The 22,537-nt window shown below is 38.4% G+C and overlaps 1 protein-coding gene and 1 long non-coding RNA gene across 8 annotated transcripts; one reads left to right on the top strand and one right to left on the bottom strand.

Moving 5' to 3' along the window:
• Positions 1-4,499: 4,499 nt before the first annotated feature.
• LOC144028223 (uncharacterized) lies at positions 4,500-14,464 on the bottom strand. The gene is made up of 4 exons (XR_013285973.1): positions 14,363-14,464; positions 11,222-11,322; positions 8,905-8,968; positions 4,500-7,805 (listed from the first exon to the last, which is right to left on the bottom strand). It is a non-coding gene; the product is annotated as an uncharacterized LOC144028223 (long non-coding RNA).
• LOC144028131 (ETS-related transcription factor Elf-1-like) lies at positions 7,635-22,337 on the top strand. 7 transcript variants are annotated; one of them, XM_077535623.1, is made up of 9 exons: positions 7,635-7,836; positions 10,433-10,501; positions 11,102-11,474; positions 13,745-13,865; positions 15,641-15,745; positions 18,592-18,747; positions 18,875-18,946; positions 19,786-19,981; positions 20,593-22,337. In XM_077535623.1, the coding sequence occupies exons 3-9, from the start codon at positions 11,415-11,417 to the stop codon at positions 21,137-21,139; spliced, it is 1,257 nt and encodes a 418-aa protein (XP_077391749.1). In that variant the 5' UTR covers positions 7,635-7,836; positions 10,433-10,501; positions 11,102-11,414; the 3' UTR covers positions 21,140-22,337. The 7 variants fall into 7 exon arrangements, with proteins under 7 accessions (XP_077391749.1, XP_077391748.1, XP_077391747.1 ...); XM_077535622.1 differs by lacking the exon at positions 10,433-10,501; XM_077535621.1 differs by lacking the exon at positions 7,635-7,836 and having other exon boundaries at positions 9,231-11,010.
• Positions 22,338-22,537: the final 200 nt, after the last annotated feature.

The raw sequence follows: 22,537 nt of genomic DNA, 5'->3' as shown, positions 1-22,537 counted from the left end.
TAATCAGAATGTCATGTTTACACTAGTGAGGTCATATATTATTGTCAACAAATGTGTAATGTTGACTTCCCCTAAAGAACAATCAGCTTTTTTTATTTTCTGCTAGATATTTGAGCCAATTCTTCAGGATTTCACGTTTCGTTCTTGTTTTATCTCCATATCCTATGTTAACCTGCCTAATTTACCTTAAATGCACAAGGCGTGGTAAGAGTATATTTCTGCAATAAATATAGTGTGCGTGTATATATATATATATATATATATATATATATATATATATATATATATATATATATATATATATATATATGTATGTATATATATATATGGATAAAATAAGTAATCTGTTTGTGTACATTGTAGCCGATTCCTCGGCCATAATCACCGATGACAGTACAGTACATGAATGTTTAGTTTACCCTTGTTACTGTGGCCAATTGTGTCTGTGTATGATTGACTTAAGTGTGAAGGCAGGCAGCATCATATGATGGGTAGGCAAACACAGAACTTTATTGTGATCTGTTTTACTTTCACTTCTCAATTGCACACAAACACGCACACAAGCAGCTTTGACCTGGGAATCTTCCTGCAGGCTAATCCAGTGTCAGGCATGTCACATTAGAGACCCAAAGACACTCTGTGTCCTGTGATCACTGAGCACCCCTCCTCCACTACACTCTTTATACACGCTCGTTCTTTCTTCAGTCTGTTTTTTCCTTTTGTGACTTTTATCTTTTCCAGGGCCTCGATCTCTTTTAAATTCTGAAAACTGGCCTTCCTTTCTCCAATTCTGTTTAAGGCCTCTGGTATCAAAACGGTTTAGTTTGACATGAGGTCAAAAGCTTTTACTTTTCAGAAATGCTGTATCTAATGTACAAAAAAAATGTCTTCACTCCATTAAATGCTTTGATTTGGGGTACTCTTGATGTATAACAAAGTATGTGCTTATAGTTCAGAGGCCACATATTGATTTGATGTCAAGTGGGCAGTACCAGTCTAAGTCTTTATGGTAAAGTCATGTGGTAGTTTTAAACACAAATTGTGTAAAATTATTTTCCTACATGAAGATTATTAAGTCCAAATACCGTTCCACCATGACTGATGAACATTTTGGAAGTGTGCTTGAGGCTGGCTGTCAACAGCGACTGTCCGGACTATGCATCCCTTATAAAAAAAAAAGACAATAAAAATGCATCCCTTACAAAAAAAATGTTAATAGTTAATTATTATCCATCCATCCATCCATCCATCCATTTACTACCCCTTATCCGAGGTCGGCTCGCGGGGGCAGCAGCTTTTGGAGGGAAACCCAGACCTCCCTCTCCCCAACCACTTCAACCAGCTCCGCCAGCGGGATCCCAAGGCGTTCCCAGGCCAGCCGAGAGACACAGTCTCTCCAGCGTGTCCTGGGTTGTCCCCGGGCCTCCCGCCAGTGGGGCATGCCCGGAAAACCTCTCCAGGGAGGCGTCCAGGAGGCATCCGAACCAGATGCCCGAGCCACCTCAGCTGGCTCCTCTCGCGGTGGAGCAGCGGCTCGACTCTGAGTCCCTCCCGGATGACCGAGCTTCTCACCCTATCTCTAAGGGATAGCCCGGACACCCTGCAGAGGAAACTCATTTCGGCCGCTTGTATCCGGGATCATATTCTTTCGGCCACGAGTCACTACCCACAGCTTGTGACCATAAGTGAGAGTTGGAATGTAGATCGACTGGTAAATCGAGAGCTTTGCCTTTTGACTCAGCTCTTTCTTCACCACGACGGACCGATACAGAGTCCGCATCACTGCAGATGCTGCACCGATCCGCCTGTCGAACTCCCGCCATATACAAATCTGCGATAGAGCAAATCCGCAATAAGTGAACCGCGAAGTAGCAATGGACCACTGTATTTTGGTTTTGAGGTCGACAGACAATGAAATGCAATAATATAAAAAGTATTTATCCATTGATGTGTGTGATTGTATAAATGCATGTATAATTTATATAGTATAAAGAGATGGTTATGATAAGCTGTAAAATGATTCCATCACAGATAATGTAGTTCAAAAATCAGTGTGATGTATATATATATATATATATATATATATATATATATATATATATATATATATATATATATATATATATATATATATATATATATATATATATATATATATATATATATATATATATATATATATGAACATATTACTTTGGGATATGTTGTCAAAACTGAACAAATGTAAACAAATGACAAAATGTAAAAAATGGATGTTATATTTATATGTTTGCCTACAACAAACTTTGTTGCTTGAAGAATATACATTATTTCTATGATAATAAACACGTATGACTCCAAATAATGCACTGCAATAATGAATGAACCCTGTTGTTCAGTTTGTTTGATGCGCTAAAGACTGTTTGGTTTTTTCCAGACAGCAATACATGCTCAACAAAATTATGTTACAGCATTCTTTTCGTGCACCGCTTGAGTCACATGCACTGCTATTGCAAATTTGCTAAACCACAGTTAAGCAGATGGTTTTAAAAAGAATACTGCTTCAAGGAATACAAGACTTGTGAAAAACTAACCAGCTATTCTGTGAAATGGTTCATTTCAACTCTTCCCTGAAAAAATTGTCAATTGATGTTGAGCGATTATGATTTGATAGTACTTTTTATGAATATTTTTGATTAGGTACAGTGCGGCCATTTTGGAGTGTCACGAGATCGTCTCGACGTAACGGGTGTGTTAATCATGCAAAGAATAACATGGCTGCCAATGACTATAAAGAGACTCACGAGGAATTATTGCATCCCATGGCGGACATCAAAAGTGGAATTACACCTTATACCAAAGAAGCAGTTCTTCAAAAGCAGTATACAGTCACGGAGGACTTGAAAAAAGATTTGTGTCCAGCTGAAAGCCAGGATGAAACTGGCCGATAAGGAGGAGACATTCAGCCGGCCGGCTCATAGCGAGTACAAGGTAGGGACCGACTGCAAGTTGCATGTTACAGAGGCTCAAGTTACCAGTCAAGTCACCACTGACATTGGTCACTCTGGAAATGTAAGTGGTGGACGGTCCCTAACCTCAACGGTTTAGCCAACATTGGGAGAGGCCACCCCAATGACATGAAACCTGACGTGCTGATGATTACTTCGATCAGAATTGGTGCAGTTGTTGGGATAGAAGACGTCATTTTTTGATGTACAGCAAACTCCCATTCAAATGAACGAAGGCGGCTGTCGTTTATGCACCGGATACGTCATCACGATCACATGACTAGGAAAATAGCGTTGCCCATGGTATGTTCTTATATTTGGAGAGCTATTAAAAAAAAATAATAATAAAATAAAAAAATCAGTGGATTAGCTGCCAGAGATATTTGCACTTTTATTCTTTTTACACAATGCCTACTGAATACTGGAAAATGAGTTATGAGTGATGTGTTCTTTTAAGTATATGACAAAAAAGGTGCTCTTTTTCCTGAGCTGCATCTTATGTTTCACTATCACACACTCACACGCACAAAATCGATTTGGCCCCAGCCTACTCTCCACAACTCCAAACATTTTTCACATTTTCTTCCTGGACGAGCTAACATTTGCTTATTTACACAACCTGATCTGCTGACCACATTCCAGCTTATTTTCATGAATTTGACTTTGCACTTCAATATTTGGAGGAGCGTGAAGGTGTCCTCCTGTTAACCTTGCAGACAAATGTTTTATTGTGCATGCGAGACTAAGCCACTTTGACATTTAACGCTGAAATATTTAAGGTACGAGACATAAGGTGTGCAGCTGTCTTGGGAAAAAAAAAAAACGCCTTTTACCTCACTGGCTCTGGAAGTCAGTTTGACCTCACAAGACTTCACCCCATCTGACAGATATGCAACGATTTACAAGGATAGTTTACAACAATATACAGGAATCCTTCATATGCACTCTGGATTGATGGCACAAGAAGTCTGGCAACAATATTTGGGAGGAACCAATATTTGGGAAGAACAAACGCAATCTGCTTCCAGCAGGGTACGTGCATGTGCGTGTGCACCTAAGTGCATGCCTGTGTGCTGCCTGAAAGCTGTTCAGCTATTTGGAGGTACTTCAAATAAAACAATGTTGAACCTATGTTGAACTAAGCTCAAATAAGAACCTCACGTTGCCTAAAAGCAGAAAACACAGCAAGTATAAAACACACAAAACAGTAAGATGTTTCCTGCATATTTTAAGTTTCCACATCATTACTAGTCCAGACTTCCCACATCCAATAACTGACATATTTTCATATGCAGGGACGCAACAATAGTCCAAGACACACAAAAACGCACACTCGCACACACGCTTGGAGTAAAGCAGCAAAATGAGGCAAAATTCATGAATTCATCTGCCTGACATTCCTGAGCATTTCCTTCCTTGATCTCCTCCTCCATTTCGACATCAGGAGATGTTCTAACAGTGATGCTCTTAAGCTTTGTAACCAAATGAAGATTGAGGAAGCAAGCAGGTGGGGCACTTTCAGTGGGAGTTTATTATAAGAGCCGATAATGACAGGAAATGAGAATCCTTGTTGAGCAGGAAAGGAGAAAAGCAGGTCATCAGGGTGAAGAATAGTGCAGTATTATGTACAAACACCAAATCCAATTCAGTTGTGTAAAATGTCAATTAAAAACAAAATACAATTATTTGCAAATCCTTTTCAATTGATAAAATTGAATACACTACAAAGACAAGATATTTAATGTTCAAATTGATAACCCAACTCCTGTTGCTGTTAAAATGAAAGGTGATGGATGGAACGCAGTGGTAAACATGTCCCAGTCCCAATTTATTGGAACATGTAGCAGGCATCAAATCTAAAATTAACGAATATTTACAAAACAAAGAATAACGTTTATCAGTTTGAATATTAAATATTAGAGGTGAGCACCTCTCCAACAAAATGTTACAATACATGATCTCTCTATACGTGGTATAATACGATTAAAGAACAGTTTTAAAGTGGAATGACTCAATTCAGTTTGATTCAGTGGTTTCAATCATTCAGTATTATGGCTGTCTGTAGCATTTGTCATGCTTAGTATTTTATAACAACATGTAAAAGCGCTCAAAAGCCCAAACTATTCAAGTTAATTAAAAAAAAAAATAATAATCAGCAACATCAAACCAATTTGCAAAAATTTATACCTGCTGTGCATCTCTCACAAAAGATGATTAGATACATGTCTCAACTCTCAATACGTAGGCTGTGATATGATACAAGGACAGAACCGTATTTTCACGACTATAAGGCGCACCTAAAAGCCTTCATTTTTTGAAAAGCTGACCATGCGCCTTATAATCCAGTGCGCAATATTGGGCCGCAACAGGTCTCGCTGTCAAGAGGCTATCGGTGACCCTGCACGATCGATGACGCGCATGCGCAGAAGATCCCGCCATCTTGGATTGCTAGCTAATACTAATACTTTAGTGAATGGAGTTGTCAGAAAGCTGGTTTGTAATCTATTAATAAAGTTTGACTGACCTATCTGACTGTTTTGTTGACATTCCCTTTAGCGCAGCACCATCTAATGGATGCATAACGTAACCCCAGCCTCTACTGTAGCGCCTTATATATGGAAAAAGTTTTAAAATACGTCATTCATGGCCTTATAATGCGGTGCGCCTTATAGTCGTTAAAATACGGTACAGTTTGAAATGTAACAATTTAATTTGTTTTGGTTAAATCAAAACCAGTGTTCCTTTTCATATCTGTTTTCATTCCAGTCCAATTAAAATGCTTTCCTTTGCAGTTATTAAATTGTTTTAAAATTTGTTACAAATGTGTTTGTTGTTTTTATTTACATTTTACACAATGTCCTAATTTCATTCGAGTTGGGGTTTTGCAACTGTAGGATTTGTAGCTCCTGTATCACCTGCACCACCAACAGTATGCAACCCAATTAGTGTTGCATCCTGACTGCCGTCTGGTCCATTAGTGCTGCAGGGCCAAAACATGGAGGAAATTTGTTGCCGTAAGAGTCAATAGAGAAAGAAAAACAAGAAGAAAAAAAAGAAAAAGAAAACATACCCGCAGTGGTTTCAACGCAGCAGTAAAACTGTTGACTAAACTGTTAGACCGTCTGGGAATCTAGTGTACCGGCATTTGAAGACTACATAAATCTCAAAAAGGTTTGGGGTTTTCACAAATAAATTCAAAAGAAATCAAAGTTATTTATGATGTTTTTTTTTCTTATCAAGAACCATATAACTTTGCTTCAACAAAGGACAAGAAAGTGGGCGTCATTATCGCAACAGGCAGTTTCATTAAATGGTTTTCTTCAAATGCCCATGGAGAAGAGACAGCTTCTAATGGGAGCTTTGTATTAAATGCAGCGTTGCAGCCAAAAAAAAAAAAAAGTAATAACATGAAAAGATTAATATCAGCAAAAGAACAAAGACGTCGGGCAGGCTCACATGTGGCTAGTCTCTAATCATATCCACAAATTCCAGTTTTCCTGATTCTTAGCCAAATGCAAAAAAAACAAAAAAAAAACGCCAAATGCATTATTTATTAATCGTATAACAACTGTCTCCAGCTGTATTGTGATTTAGATGTGGAAGATCTTTACTAACAAAGATGGTCCACAATTTGGATAATAATTATCCTGATAATATTGGCTAATTTAGCCATTTACTACATTGATAGTACGCTAATTTTCTGATAAAGTTAATTTATGTCGAAAGAAATATGAAAATTATCAGGAGCATGGTTGGAAAAATTCACTCCTAGAGGAAAACTTGAGAGTGATATTGACTTATCACATAAGATGATAAAACTAGTTACCAATAATCAAGTATATTATGTGGTTTTGAGGATCTCCTGCCTTATAATACTTTCAGACCACAAAACATGTAGGGATGGGGTGTGTCATAAAATGTTGTTGTTTCCACAGTTCTTTACAGGTCTGTCTCACCTCATGAAACATGAAATGTGCTTTCATTGAATTGTCTTCCTCTTCATAGAAACAAATGGTACATATTCTTTAGATTCTCCAAAGATTTTTGGGGACACTGAATTTGTCTAAAGGTTCAGAGTGGATACTTATTCAATCATTGAAAATAATCAAATTGATTATTTGACTGAAAACATAATAGGTCTTACTGCGCACATCATTCAAAAAAATAATAATAATAATAATAAAAATAAATAGAGTTAAGCAAGGATGGGACTTCCCCAAGTGTGTTAGTGCCACGTTTTGCCACTAGGGAGTGTCAGGGACTGTGTATAAAGCAACAAGAGAATTATTATTATTATTTTTTTGTCTCGTTTTGTCATGACATAATGTGATGGAAGATAGCATTTGCCTCACACAATTGTTTTAACGCAAATCAAAAATAAAAATGTTCAACAACAACATGGGATATATAATACATTTGCATCTGAACCAACACAACATGCACACACAGTGTTTCCCTCATACAACATATGTCTGTTTGCAATTCGGTTGCTTGGCTCTGCTTTACATTGCAAATACACCCATGTTTACATTTGCTCCACACTGACTATCGTTACTAAGGGTTACCTTGACTCACAACACAGGTAACCAATCAGAACTCACTCGGGGGGCAGTTCAAGCGGGGAAAAAAGGCGAGGGAGCAACATCTGCCTAGGACTGAAAGATCAACACTAACTACACTTATCTACTATCTGACTCGCTTTCCTTGGTCATTTCACAATAGGAAACTGATCTCTGGTAATGAAACAGATGCCGAGTTCGTGTTTGGCAGATGAGAACAATTTCCTTTCGCTTTTGGATCCTCCAGCCAGCTGCTGACCTGTTGCATAGATACCAAATGACAACATAAGGTAACCCCCTCTGCTGAAGATTTCATATGCAGTAGTAATAACAACAATAGTGTGTTATTATTGTGTTTGTTTGGAAAAAGAAAGACGAAGAAAGACTCGTATGTAGCATAGCTATATGTCGTATGCCATGTGCTAAAAGGAAAGTGAAACTAGTTTTCAGAGCGTGACATTCTAAGCATGGATGTTCAGTTTTAACATATTTTACCAAAAGATGACCCTACATACATACACACACACTGTATGAACATCAGGAATGTTGTAAAGTAGTTATTGTGCTGTGACCACCGCCACAACTCTGATAGCCAATCTCCTCTTACACCATATTTCAATGTTCATTTAACAAGGCCCAGTTACAGCGAGCAACCAGAGGACCTTATCAGCTGCACCCCTCACTTGCCATCCTGTTATCGTGGCCTAGTTCACACACATCCAACACACATAACCTCGCTCTGTCCGACAAACACACACTTTTTTTCTATCTCGCTCTCTTACACTCACATAGGCAAAATGAGGAATGAACGTTACGGGGGCCTTATCAGTGTCCTGAGGGGCCTATGGCAGCCACTTCACAGAATCAAAGCCCTGTGCAAAGGCCACCGAAACAAACCTACAGTATGTGACCAGAGTACCAATGAACAAAGGCTTCGAAGTCCTCTGACAGGCTGCAGGGCCGGCTAATAATGAATATACAGCTAGTATAATGGCAATTGAAAACAACTGCCACTCACAGAAAGAACAATGTGAGAATTAGCCATTTGGCAAAAATGACAACAACAAAAAAAAAAGAAGCATAATCCTATTTTTTTTCTGCAAAATAAAAAAGACAGGCTGCCCTGATTATATTTAGTAGCGTATTCATTGCCACGAAGATAAGCATGGTGGATTGCCATGTAGCAAAGCCAAAGCCTGAAATTCAGGTTAGAAAGAGGAAAATAAGCTGTTAGAGGCCCCGTCTGCCGTTTTCACTCAGGAAAAGGCGCTTTTTAAATACAGGATTTAAACAAAAACTACTTCTCAATTTACAGCTATGGGTTTCTCTTAATGTCTGGTGGTGATTTGTTCCGTTACCTGAGCCCTCAGCAACTGTGATGTCATTTTCAGTCGGCGCCAGCAAGTGACAAAATGGCCGCCCCTTGAGATGGATAGAAACAGGTGGATTATTAATCTTTATGCTGTATTTAAACTAGCGGGGGCACGGACAATATATTATTGTAAAGAAAATGTTTGGGTTGACTTCCTTTTAAATTCACTCATATCATATACAGACCCATAAAAAACAATAGAATATCTTGTAAAAGATGAGTAATTTTCATAATTTCTTTCAAAAAGTTAAACCTTCATTGATTATACATTCAGGGCCCACAATTTAAACATTCTAAAGCTTTAAATGTTTTTTTTTTTTTTTTAACATAATTTGGGCTCCAGCTTTTAAAACCCACAAAACAGGCCCGGAATGGGCCATCTGAAGGGGTTGGGACAATTCCCCGTTGGCCGTCCTATATTTCGGGCCGCGAATCGGCAGGCAGGAGCCAACATATTGCTTCAAAATCGCGCAAGCAGCAGCCTGCACATAAATCAGCCTGTAAATAAGGAGTATCAACGTAATCTTAGAATGGTTGGCTTGCACCCCTGAGGTTGTTGGTTCAATCCCAGCGCAGTGTGACCATGAGCAAAGTAATCTAAGTCCAGATGCTGTGAAATGAGTAATTAAATTGCAAAGCACTTTGAGGTAAGGTAGTAAAGCACTATACAAGTGAATTAACATTTTCGATGCACATGCTGCTTTTATACTATTTTCTTCTGTAAAATATACGTGCATACTCTGTAAAATTCAATACCAGTAAAATAAACATGTTATGTAAGTTGTTTACATTTCCAGTGTATTTTTACAGAATTTCCCTGATAACTACAGCTGCTGGTTTTTACTGTAAAAACAACAGAATTTTTTATTTTTTTATTTTTTATTTTTATTTTTTTTAACAGTGCTGTTTTCGTGGGTTTTACATTGCTGGAAGCCCAAATTATGTAAAAATGTTAATACTTTGAATTGTTGACATTGGGGCCCCTGAATCTATAATGGATGAGTGGAAGTATAGAAATTATTCAACTTTTTCCAAATTATTCTAATATTTTGGAATGGGTCTGTCGCCAACCTGCTGAAACCACAGAATAGACTACTGTGTATGGGCATGTGTGGAATAGCCAGAATTAGGTAATACTTTCTATTGTAATGAAGTTTTTTTTTTAAAGTATATATCAAACAAGAAACAAACTTGAGTTTACTTTGAAAGTATTGAAGGCAAAGAAATACAAACATCTGTGGAAGTTGACGATGAGAAGACCATTTCTGGCTTAGATGATGGCTGTGGTTTGGCACAAGAACTCAGGAAGTGGTGCCTCCTAACTGAGCTGTGCTTCCTGTGTGATAACTGACCCAAACATAGTGCGACTCCATCGCAAACGCTAAGACGCCTATTCCTGTTCTCCCTTTGGAAGCTTTGGTGCGAAAACATCAATAACTGCGAAGCTGCTAAGGTTGGAGGATTAACGGGATTAAAATATGACTAAAATTAATTCCTCAAAGCTATTTTTCTAGGAACGAAAGCTACTGTGTCGTACGCCAAACCTGATTACTGCTGTGATCTTCTACAGAAAAGAGCTAAAGGTAAGGCGCAGGTGTGCCACAATGTTGATGAATTCATTTTAAACTAGTAAAATAAGAAGCATCATGTGCAACAGCAGGAGAGACTTAAATCCCTTATGCGTTTCACTTTTACCTCAGGATTATTCAAACATGGTAGATTGAGGAGCAAGAATGATCACAGGACTCTCAGCAAGGCATCTAAGAGGAAGGATGGAATAATTCAATGACTACCAGGGGAAGCAAACAACTGCTTTGATTCTAAATGTCCCCAACATGTCTTAAGGAATGTGAATGCAACGGCTGTGAGACCTTGAAAGTTGCGCAAAGACATAATGTTTCGAGTTCAGCGCCAGCTGCCTCCCCAGTCTTGCACACAAACACACACACACGCACACACATTGCAATACAAACGCTTCCTTCCTGTTAGTGGTTTGGCCTCTTTTTCGAAGACGCAAGTGAGATGCGTGATAGTCAGAAGCAGACTGTACTGTTTAACATCTATTTCAGACGGCCGAGTCTTAATCAAATAAGTATGCAATTGGTGTCTAAATGTTGCCTATTTCTGCCTCTAATCGATGTATGTTACTAATTTCTTTTTTTTTCTTTTTTTTCCCCTGACAGGTTCCAGTCTGACGACAGGACATATTACATAGCAACCACTTCCCCATTGAAAGTCAACGCACAACAGGCAAACGTTATTTCCTGTGACAACTTTGTCTTATTCTAATCCAGTATACTCACATTCAATGTTAGGATGCCACCATCATCACATCCTGTGATGTTCAGCTAATGGTCTACCACAACTGTCCACGGTCATTCATCAGCCAACGAAGATCTTCTGCCTAGAGAAGAGAACACATTCTAGTTTGCAGAAGAATCCTGTGATGATATAGCCATCGAGTCAGCTCTGCAGGAGTGTTGGGAATTTTCAGCCATGCTACAGCAATCAGACCTCATTTTTGACTTCGCCAGTGACCATGTTAACTTACCAGGGGTAAGTAAAATATTTAGCACTGTGTAAATTGTAAGCACTATTCATGCTTGCCAGCTGTCTTGAGCTAATTAATTAAAATAAGGAATGTGAATGTACTTCCTAATGAAGGCATTGACCAACTAGCAATATTTAGTGCATTAACTGTATAAAAATCTGTCTTTACAATATTTTTGTTGTAAACGGGATGGGAAACTTAAATGATTGAAGAGCCACATTTTTTCATTAGCACTAATGGGGGCCCCAAAAAGGGCCAAACACTTCTGAAACAAGTATGACAAACATGCCATTGGTTTAAATATGTGCAATATGTTTGCTTTTTATTGACCCAATGTAGCCTGCATCACAGTAGCTTAATATAATTAATGTTCAATGCATGAATAAAAGATACAGGCTTCAACAATACAAGGTTTGAACAATCAAAGATGTATAAGTTGGTTCTATATAGCTACTTTGGAATGGTTAATATATTGGTCTTTTTTGTAGCTTAAGAACTGCATATTGGTTTATACCACCCCATATCGCCACACAATACGTCAGGTATGGCAGTAATAATAAACAGTACAACGTGTATAATGATTTATTATTTAAGAGATCTTTGTTTTTATAAAGTATACCAATATTTTTCTTTTAACATTTCCTAAATGATATTTACACATTTTTGCATCAATTACAACACCAAGAAATTTTATTTCATTTACTCTATCAATTTCAATTGAGTCGTTTAATTTGCCCAATGCCAAAGATTATAAACTTTGTTTTGTCTAGATTTAAAGATGTCTAGATTCAAAGATAATTTGTTTGTGTCAAACAGTTATTTCATAGATTTAATTCTTTTTCCACAGTACTCAGAAGCTGCTTGAGATTGTATCCTGAGCAATATAAAGTTGTTTCATCAGCAAATGCGTGGGAAAAGAGAAAAAAAACCCGTTACAGACAGCAGATATACAGTACTGTATAAATAATTTAGGCCCAAGCACAAACACTTGGGGGACACCTTGAGTTATTATCTTCAACTGATTTGATTTTACATTGTTAAACTGCACATAGCCTACTGATTTCTATCATCTAGGTAAATTTTTATCCATTTATATGCCATACATCTTCTACCAACCACATCTCTCAATTTTTCTCCATTCATATGTTATGATCTATACTATAGAAAAAAAAAAAAAAGCTTTTGATGCTATAGATTCTATAGCATCAAAAGCTTTTTTTTTTTTTTTTTTAAGAAACTGACTCAAAATTAACAATATTCAGGTACTATGTTTGTCCTGCATGTCATTCCAAATCCCCAAATTATTAGGCCTACACGTGGTGTTGCACAGTTTAGACCAGGGGTGGCCAAATTCGGTCCTCGAGAGCCCCTATCCAGCCTGTTTTCCATGTCTCCCTCCTTCAGCGCAGCTGAATCTAATGATCAGCTCATCAGCAAGCTTTGCAGAAGCCTGATAACGATGCTGATCTTGATTCAGGTGGGTTAGTGGAGAGAAACATGGAAAACATGCTGGATAGGGGCTCTCGAGGACCGAACTTGGCCACTCCTGGTTTAGACCCTGTGCAAGCGCAGGTAAGCAATTTTTGTCACCTAGTGCCAAATGGTGGTATTACAACTTAAAATTAAACAGTGGACCCCCACTATTCACGGGAAATAAGGACCTGTCTGGCCAGCGAATAGCGAAAATTTGTGATCGATTGATTAATTGCCACCCATTGAAATGCAATGGGGTTTTTTTTTTGTACAAAAAGTGATGACAAACCTTTAATATGCATTATCCGCAAAAAAAAAGGCTTTGTCTGCTCCACATAAAAAGGGGGGAATGAAAAAAAAAAGAGTGTGGATACATGATTACACATGTGCCGAACCACAAATATGCGGGGGACCAATGTAGTAGAAGAAACATGTTTCAAATTCTAAACTATTCATTATTATTATTATTATTATTATTATTATTATACTTTTTTTTTCATCTAGGACAATTCAAAATGTGGGCGTGGGCCGCCAGTTGCCCACCACTAGCCTATAAGTTTAGATCCAGAAAGCAAAAACCCTGTGGCAGGGTTTTTACTTTATAGACCTGCATTTGACACCGTTGTCTACAAGAAGACTCAGGGAGCCATGTATACCAACATGTACTTATTCAAGTCTGTCTGTGACGTATTGAATGAAGGACTATTTGTTGCCACCAGTTTAATTTACTGGCCATGTGTTCATTTCAGTAAATTTTCTTATTTTAGTGATGCTACTGTTTATTTTTTTGTTGTTTATACAGTTGGGGGTTCGCTCGGATTTCCCTGCTGTGCTCGTGGAGCAGATTCCACATCCACACCTGTTTACATATTCAGGGTTTTTGTGTGAGGAGCTACAGGTAGAAGACCACCAGTTGCCGAAAGGTTAGTGTATACTCACCTACGGGGCCCACCTGCCCCACCTGACTTCAGTATTCTCGTATAGCAATGTTTGACTAATAAAGTACGAACTGCAAACTTCGTAATTTTACATTCGCAGGCCCTTTTATTTTATTTTACTGAAATCGCGTAGGGCGAAAAAGATGCCTGTTTTGCGCACGCGCACTTTATTCCTAGCTCAAGGAAGGACCACCCTTCATAAAATATTCAGGAAGTTGAGCAAAACATTTCTCGCTAGTCTGCAAAAGGCAGCACATCGCATTAGAATGTAGATTAGGACGAACCCAGCTAAAGCATGCTGTAACTTCCTCATCATCAGTGCTGGTTGTTAAAAGTAAGTGTGTCGCTGTTTTGGGTAGTTTTTACTTTGATCCTTTAGTTGCATGGGGCAGCTGTAGTGCGGCTTGGCTAGGCTAGGTTAACGATACTAGCAGAACTACAGTAAAGATATTGATAATTTCAACAACTTGACAATAGTATACCTGTTCACCACTTGCATCTCGTTCGTCAAGTAGTCAGTGGATTGTGTAAGCGGTAGGAAATGACCACGTTTGATAGCATTGTTACCTAGCAGATGTTTTCCATCACTCGTCAACGTCATAAAGACATGCGTCGATCGATCCCACTTTGAAGTCTTTAATATGTACTCCGTTTTATGACATAAATTTAGATCGGTTATGTTTAGTGCGTGTTTTAACTCGACTTAATTTCATAAAATTTTAAGTATTGTCATTTGCAGTGAAATAGAAATTCACTGCTGATAAAATTACCGATAACTGTTTTGTCGCGCTATGGTAAACGGTACATGTTAAACGCGGCCCAGTTCAGCACACTGCAAATGAGTACAACAATAGTACCTGTAATGTTGTTTCAGACAGTGTTAATCAATGTTGATCGATCTCATACATATGCATCTAATATGATTGGGCAGCTGTGCCTAGTGTTTTGGCCAGTTACTATACCTTATAATGACTACAGACTATAATGTACAATATTTGTGAGATTGATGATGGTCCTTGGAGGAGACTCAGATGATGAATTGTCACTGGTTACAGTAACTGGACATCAGTGTCTCTTGGCTATCCCTGATAATTATATATACACCATAACAAGGCACTCCATCACATTGATGGCACCACCATATAAAACAGCCCATAAAGCAGTCATGCTCTTTGATTAACAGTTATTCGTAATATATTGCCTGCCCTGCCAGCACACAGAGAGCTCAAGGCAAGAGAATGCTGTTCAGGTATACACAGTATGAAAAGAAATCTGTACTTGATACCGTCCAAATAATGTGTTCTCCTTGCTCAGCGTCCAAAAGTCATACTTTCAATGACAGACCGTGATGGGAGATGAGTCATCCACTTCGTATTGTGCTGTTGTGATACTGCCAACACACATTGCCCTTACAAAGCCATGAATTATTTTTGTTTATTCCAAATAATAGTTATCTTAACATATCAGGGCCTATTTTATTTTATTTTTTTTTAAATAGTGAGCACAAATGAGATCAGCTACATCCTATTGAAGAATTCATTTCACTGCAGTAAATTGCAAGTTCACAAAAGTATGAATTATTATTTTATTTTTTTAAAGCTGAGAAGTATGCTTCTCAATTGAAATGAGCTGAGAAGTATGCTTCTTAATTGAAATGACCTGGATGTTCTACTTGATCCAAAGTGATTCTTCCTGTGAATCCCATCTTCAACTATCTTACTATTGTGGTTATGTGGTCTTCTTTGCTCTGTGGTCTAAAGTGGACCCATGTGAAAGTGGAGACGAAGAGACCATGGAAACGCTTGTTGCTGCAGACTCACTCCTTGATTTGGACTGTCCTGATACCCTGTCGCTGGAACACTACTGTAAGTGTGTCAAGACTTATCTCCCATTAGCACCAAATAAGCTTTTACGGTGTGTATTGGTATTGATGTAAAGGCCATTTGACCAAAATGCTCAATATGGGGAATATTAAAGGGTCTCAGTAACGTGAAAAATCAACTTTTTGGAGCTTTTAGCCATGTTAAAAAGTAATGTAATTTCTCACCCAAAACATCACCGAAGTGGTGTTTTCCGCCATTCTATTGCCGCTTTTCCAACAGGCCGCTTCCACACTGAAATGGCATTTTATGTCCCGCGGGTATTTTCGTTTCCATGTGACTTTTTCGGGGCCGAACGTTTACAACAGAACCTCTTTTTAGAACCATCTCGGAGTGGGTTCTGCAGCGCCGGTCGTCTGGGGTCGAGCAGGGCCGTGTCGTCACAGTCATCTGATTGGCCGACAGCAATACAGCAAGCAGCGCCGTGGCACACGCCCATTTCCTTATTTTACGCAAGCAAGGCAAGAGGCGCCTGCCGGTCTTTGCCAAAGTCATAACAACAAAGTTTATACAATAAATAGAATAATGTTTTATAACAATGCTGAACTTTATTTACAATTTAAAAGGTACTTGTGGATGGATTTGTAATGATTGTGGTTTAAAAAAAATAAAAAATCACGTGTGCACACCGCTCGCCTGGTCGTGTGTTCCCATTCGCTTGAACGAGAGCTCGAGCCGCAGTTAAATGAATGGGGCTGAGCTCTCCATTCGAAATAGCGCAGGCGGCGAGCTTTGCAAGCTGGTTGTGAAATCAAGATCGCAATATTTCATCCGTAGTGGTCCATATGAAATTGTAAATATAGTTCAATGTTGACACGACTTGCCACTCATGAAATGTTATGGCAGATCCACACGCACTGCGGATATATGCAAGCTTGGACAGTTCAAATGATTCCGCCGCACACCTATTGTAATGAAAATGCAATGGAGGTCGTTCCATTGTAGTGTAGTGTCGTTCCGTGCGGTGTGGTGTGGTGTGGTGTTGTGTGGTAGCGTGCCGTGCGAGGCTAATGGAAAAGTGGCATACAAGACATTCTAGGTCATTCTCCAAGCACCAGCCCCTCCCAACCTGAGAAAATGAGCGGGTGCTCAGTCTATGACGTCATTAGGTGCGAATCCACCCCTGCAAAGCCTCTGCAGACTAGCCACATGCACAACCACAAAACTTCCGGGTTAGAAAAATAGCCACCAAATTAACTCATATTTCAAAAGAAATTACATCGCCATGGTGTCAAAGGTAAGATTGAATTATTATAATTATATGTCTGTAGTTAACTGTGGAAGGGGTTAAAATACCATGATATAGAACTTTTAACAAATAATTGTGTTTTTTAATATTACATTTTTTTTTTTTCCGATGTGATAAAACTAAATTCTCAAAATTAGTGTTTCCATCATTCTGTAAAATTGATCAGAATAATATTGCTAAAAGAGTTGAGATGATGTGTTCTTAAGATTAAAAAAAATTGTTGAGGCCGGCGCAAAAACACCTGCTAGTTACATTCGAAAGTGCACCAATTTTACCTCAAGCATTTTAACAAGCAATTTATAAACATTTAAACTGTGTTAGTCCTTTATCAAGGCCTACATTTATTTTTTATTTTATTTTATTTTATTTTTTTGGAGGGGGGGGGGGGGGGGTCGAAATGATAAGTTGTGTTTCATATCCTTATGGTTTGACCTATCCCAAATATAAGAATCCTAAAGTGAGAACTTCTGTGTCCTAAATGGACTGAACCCTACAATTTGACATTAGTGGTACTGTATAATAATAGCTGGATAGCATTTCATTTCTGAACATAGAGCAGAAAGTCACAGTGATGCACTACAAATAAACTGCACAGCAGCCCAGATAGGAGACACTTTCAGACTCAATATAAATCATCTTTCTATTTGAAAAGCAATTATTTTACTACGCCTATTGCTTGAGTAACACTTGTCTTTTATTTTCCAGGAGTGGCAAATTGCTTTTTGAGAATGGTATCTCAGATATAAACACAATTTAAAGTTGAGCAGAATTATGGGTGAACTCACTGACCACCCCAGTTCTCACGGGCTCATAAATTCAAGGAAGCCTGAGTGCCATTTCATGGAGTCTTTGAAGGTTATTCAGATTATTATTAAGAGTCAATCACATGCACGTTGGCATTTTGAGTGAAAGTGGCTCTAAGATGATCCTCGGCTTATGTATACAGCCCATGTCCATATTGTGTTATGTACCGCGATAGAAGCACCACCATATCAAAGCATCCATTCACTGTACCTTTTTGGGCGAAGATATTGATCAATCCCTAATTTGCGTGCAAATGTAGGGTGTCTCAAAAGTCACTATACACTAGCTTTTTTAAAAAAAAAATTTTTATTTAATTTAATTTCAGGTAACATTCAGACATCTGACATGTGATGAGGTCATCAGCATTTGACCGCTTCGGTTTTGTATAGTTTCTGTAATTACTACCTTGCCCATGCTGAGCCAATTGACACAAGTGTAGTGTTGTGAAAGTAGCGCATTGCAAGGTAGAAGACAGGAACATTTCATATCATATGGCCATTTTACATTGCTGCTCCACTGTCAATTGGTGGTCCGTGACCAAGGGAATGAAATGCTTACAAAAATTGTAAAGCCAAAACTATCAAATATTGATGGCCTCGCGGCTGTCCAAATGATACCTGAAAATGAAATTTAAAAAAAGGAAAGTAACTAACTTTTTAGACACCCTGTAGAAGGTATATATGCTTTTATCCACCTACTTTTCCTCTTTATTTAGGAAGGTGTTGGAATTATTATTGTGCTGCAGTCTTTCAATAAATCTGTGTATGACCTCCTACAGCCCAGACATTTCTGCCATCATTGGGCGACGTCATCACTGCTCCTGTCACTCAGGTGACTGTGTCTGCAGAGGGGATTATGGGATCTGTCGAAGCGCCAGAATGGCACACATTGCACACAAATGAGCCTGCGACACAGCTGCAGTCCAAACAGAGAAGTCAGTCTCTTCCCTGGTCATCAACTGCCCGCTCATTTAAATGAGTGATGTCTGTGTGATCATGTAAAATATAATGGAAATAAATGACTTTTTTATTTTTTATTTGTTCCCCCTCTTAACCTTGCAGGTAGAAAACGACATCGAAGGGCAGAATCCCCTACTCCTGAGATTAAAGTGAAACGGGATAAATACAATAAAGGTAAAGTGGAACCGAAAAATATGCCAGTAAAATCACACAAAATTTTATGTACAACTGTCGTCATGAGTGATGTAATGTGGTGTGTAAGCCAGAGATGAGAAATAATAAAGTACAAATACTTAGCTACTGTACTTGAGGATTTTTTTCCAGTGCTATGTGCATTTTAACACAATTATCTGCGCTTTCTATTAGATATATTTTCAAAACAGGGTCAGTACTTTAGTTCTTAATGTATGGCAACGATTAAAGGAATAGCTTAGGCCAGAAAGCAAAGCTTCTGAAGGCGAAAGAGGACTGCCAATCATATGAAGCATTGTAATTACTCCCGGTCCCCTTGCTTGTGATTGGCTCTGTCAATGATAATGACATGGCAAGTAGTTGCCTCTAGAGATGGAAAAAGAAACTGAAACAAGCAGTTTCAGTACAATATGCAGAAATCAACAGTAAAGTCGTAATGATGAAAGAAAATTTAAACACACACGGTAATGAGCTGCTAATTCATTACGTGATGTGAATTTAAACATTCATTCTCAATCAAATACTGATTTATGTCTAATTCGTTTTACGTTTCATTATTTAAACATTTCTTTTAGACAGTCAGTAGTGTTTAATATATTACCTATACAGTTAATTAATGAAATATGATGGTGGAATTGTGTGCATTGTTTCCCATTGGAACTGTGTACATGTTTTTTTATTGTTGTTGTTTTTTGTTTTGGGTTTTTTATCACAATGTTTCTATCATTTTCTATTTTTAAGTACACACCATTACTCTACCAGAATTATATCAAGTCGCCTTATATCTTAATCTAATTGTAACTGTAATTTTGGTTCATCAGGGGGGAACACGCTATACCTGTGGCAGTTTCTGATGGAGTTGCTGCAGGACAGACAAGTTTGCCCCCGCTACATTAAATGGACTAATCCTAACGCCGGAATCTTCAAACTGGTCAACTCAAAGGCAGTGGCGAGACTCTGGGGCAAACACAAAAACAAGCCAGATATGAATTACGAGACAATGGGCAGAGCACTCAGGTATATACTAGGGATGTAACCATATCCAAACATCGCAATACAATATTATCACGATATAAACCTCACGATACGATAATTATCACGATATTGGGGGGAGGATGACAATATTAAAAAATATATATTGTAAAAAAAACAAAAACAGCTCATACTAAAGCAAATGCACAACATTGTGCTTTTGTACGGTATATAACAGCAATGCACGTAAACAACATACAATCTCTAATTACACTTAATATTGAGGCATTTATTTGCTAATGCACATACAGATTGAGTTCCTCCACATATTGACTCGATTCACAAGCATATTACATTCCCCTTCATCTGACGATTAGCGTGGATTTGAAACACAGAAGGGCCAAAACATGCCGCATGAAAATTAAACTGCACTAAAAAACTAACCACCAGAGGTTGCTAGAACTCCACAAAAGGAAATCAACTTGATGTGCATTTTTAACGGATGTGCTGCTTTTACTATCATGATATGACGACGACGATATTGTGGCAGTTTTAATATCGCGATTTCATGATATTGCCGTCATCATTACATCCCTATACAGTACAATAGAGGTTTCTTGTGTTAATTCTCACCCTATTGTGTTTATGTCCTGTAGGTATTATTACCAAAGAGGCATCCTGAATAAGGTTGAAGGCCAGCGCCTTGTTTATCAATTCACATCACTCCCCAAAGACATGATCTATATCACAGATGGCGACGGTGTCAAACAAGAAGAACATGATGACAACAGTGCGAACGACGAAGGAGTGAGTGTGGATTCTGATGACAGCACAGTATCTTCAAGTGACCAATCAGTGGAAGATGATTTCATCCCACCAAAGAAAAGAACAGTTTGCTCTGTCCAGCAGATCAGGCCAACTCGTGACACTGTCCTACAACCCGCCAGCTCTAGCCTCATCCAGGAAAAGCATTTGCCCATCGTGTCTGCCGAGATGTTGCGCACCCTTCAGAACCTGCAGAAGGTCCAGTCCCTGCAGCCGGCCGGTCATGCCTCCGTCTTCAAAACAGCTCAGCTGCTGGGGAGTCTGTGTGAGCAACAGGCGTCTGCTGACAGTAGGGATGCACTGGATACATGCGATAGAAAGTCACACTTGGGAAGCAAAGCTTCTCGGGTGGAGACCCCGAAAATGGTGCGCCTTTGACCAGCGGGTGAATGAGCCATCCACAAGCTAGAAAGCGTTTGGATTTGAAAGAACCAAAAAAAAAAAAAAAAAAAAAAAAGCCTATGTCCTTAATCAACCTCTCAGTCACTTGTGTCTGGTAAATACGCAAGAAACCAAAGACATGCACTGGAACCGGCAACGTTTCTGCACGCACCCTCCACTTGCACTTCTGAGTAGCACATAGTGCTCCTCCGCCATTTTTCTCGCTGTCTGTAACCTCTCACATGCTGAAGCATTCCTTTGCCTTGACAATGACTTTGCACTAATGTTTATCCCTGCTGTATGTTTCTTTGATAAGTGCCTGATGATCTCAGTATATCCTGTCCCTTTTACTGTTGAGGGTAGTACGGGGAACATTCCACTTTTTTGTTTTATGAATTCTGTTTTGTTATAAATTGATAAAAATAAGGGATCACTGTCAGTTATTTAGCACTGTTGCTGTTAACGTTTGAGGTACAGTATCTACAGCAGACTTTTTCAGACTTTTTGTTTTTGACAATCACTGGTGATCTGTCTTTTATTTAGCTACTGTGTCACCTGTAGTTACACTGCAACTATTGACCTTTCCTGCAATGTTTGTAAAACCTTATCGATTTGCTTATATGAAACTCAAAGTCCTTATATATGTACTTATTGTGTATTTACTATTTAGAATATGTCTGAACATGCTTGACCTGTGCCTTGTTGCCATTCTTTCCTCTCAGGTTTTGTTTCGTCTATACTCTATGCAAAGAAGTGCAATGGCTGGTCTTTCATAATGAAGTAATGATACGTTAGATGTTTTGTTGTCCAGATTGATTACATTTTAGTTCTATTTATAACATTTGTTTCAACCTTACTAAGCCAGCCCTAAGTTTCACATCACTCCACAAAAACTGAGTGCAAAATATTTTAGACTAATTTCTGTGACGATAACATTAGTTACAAGTTACAGTATAACTGTGCCTATGCCCCCTTTGCAGGCCTATGCAAAAAAAATTCTACTTTATGAAGTAATTTGGAATCCTCTCTGTTATCTCGATGTGTCTCAATATTGTCATTTTACAGATATGTATTTCAAAGGTTTAAGCAGAAGGAAGTGTGGCATTTTTTTTGTTGTTGTTGTTGCTTTGATGCGGTCCATGTGGTCAAAGATACTGCTCCACATATATCAAATAAATATACTCTGCACAGTTAATTTTCTAGAATGTATTCTTGTGAATTCACACGCACACACAATTGGAATACTTTCAAGGTGCCCCTGAGCAAGGCACTGACCCACTGTGGCACTATTGCTCTTCATAATTATATTGTAAATGTTCAGAAACTCAACAGAGTTTTAGGAAACTATTGAATTCTTTAAGAAAGTAAACAATCATTAAATAACCATGATGTTTT

The sequence above is a fragment of the Festucalex cinctus genome, chromosome 1 (genome assembly GCF_051991245.1).
Source record: "Festucalex cinctus isolate MCC-2025b chromosome 1, RoL_Fcin_1.0, whole genome shotgun sequence".
In the NCBI taxonomy this organism is placed as follows: Eukaryota; Metazoa; Chordata; class Actinopteri; order Syngnathiformes; family Syngnathidae; genus Festucalex; species Festucalex cinctus.
This window is presented reverse-complemented; position numbering and strand designations above follow the sequence as displayed.

Bases quoted from the DNA above. Each gene is read 5' to 3' on its own strand.
- LOC144028131 (XM_077535619.1), top strand. From the start codon at position 12,976: ATGCTGGATAGGGGCTCTCGAGGACCGAACTTGGCCACTCCTGGTTTA. The intron at 18,947-19,785 runs GTAAAGTGGAAC...TTGGTTCATCAG, and splicing joins ACGGGATAAATACAATAAAG to GGGGGAACACGCTATACCTG. The intron at 19,982-20,592 runs GTATATACTAGG...TATGTCCTGTAG, and splicing joins ACAATGGGCAGAGCACTCAG to GTATTATTACCAAAGAGGCA.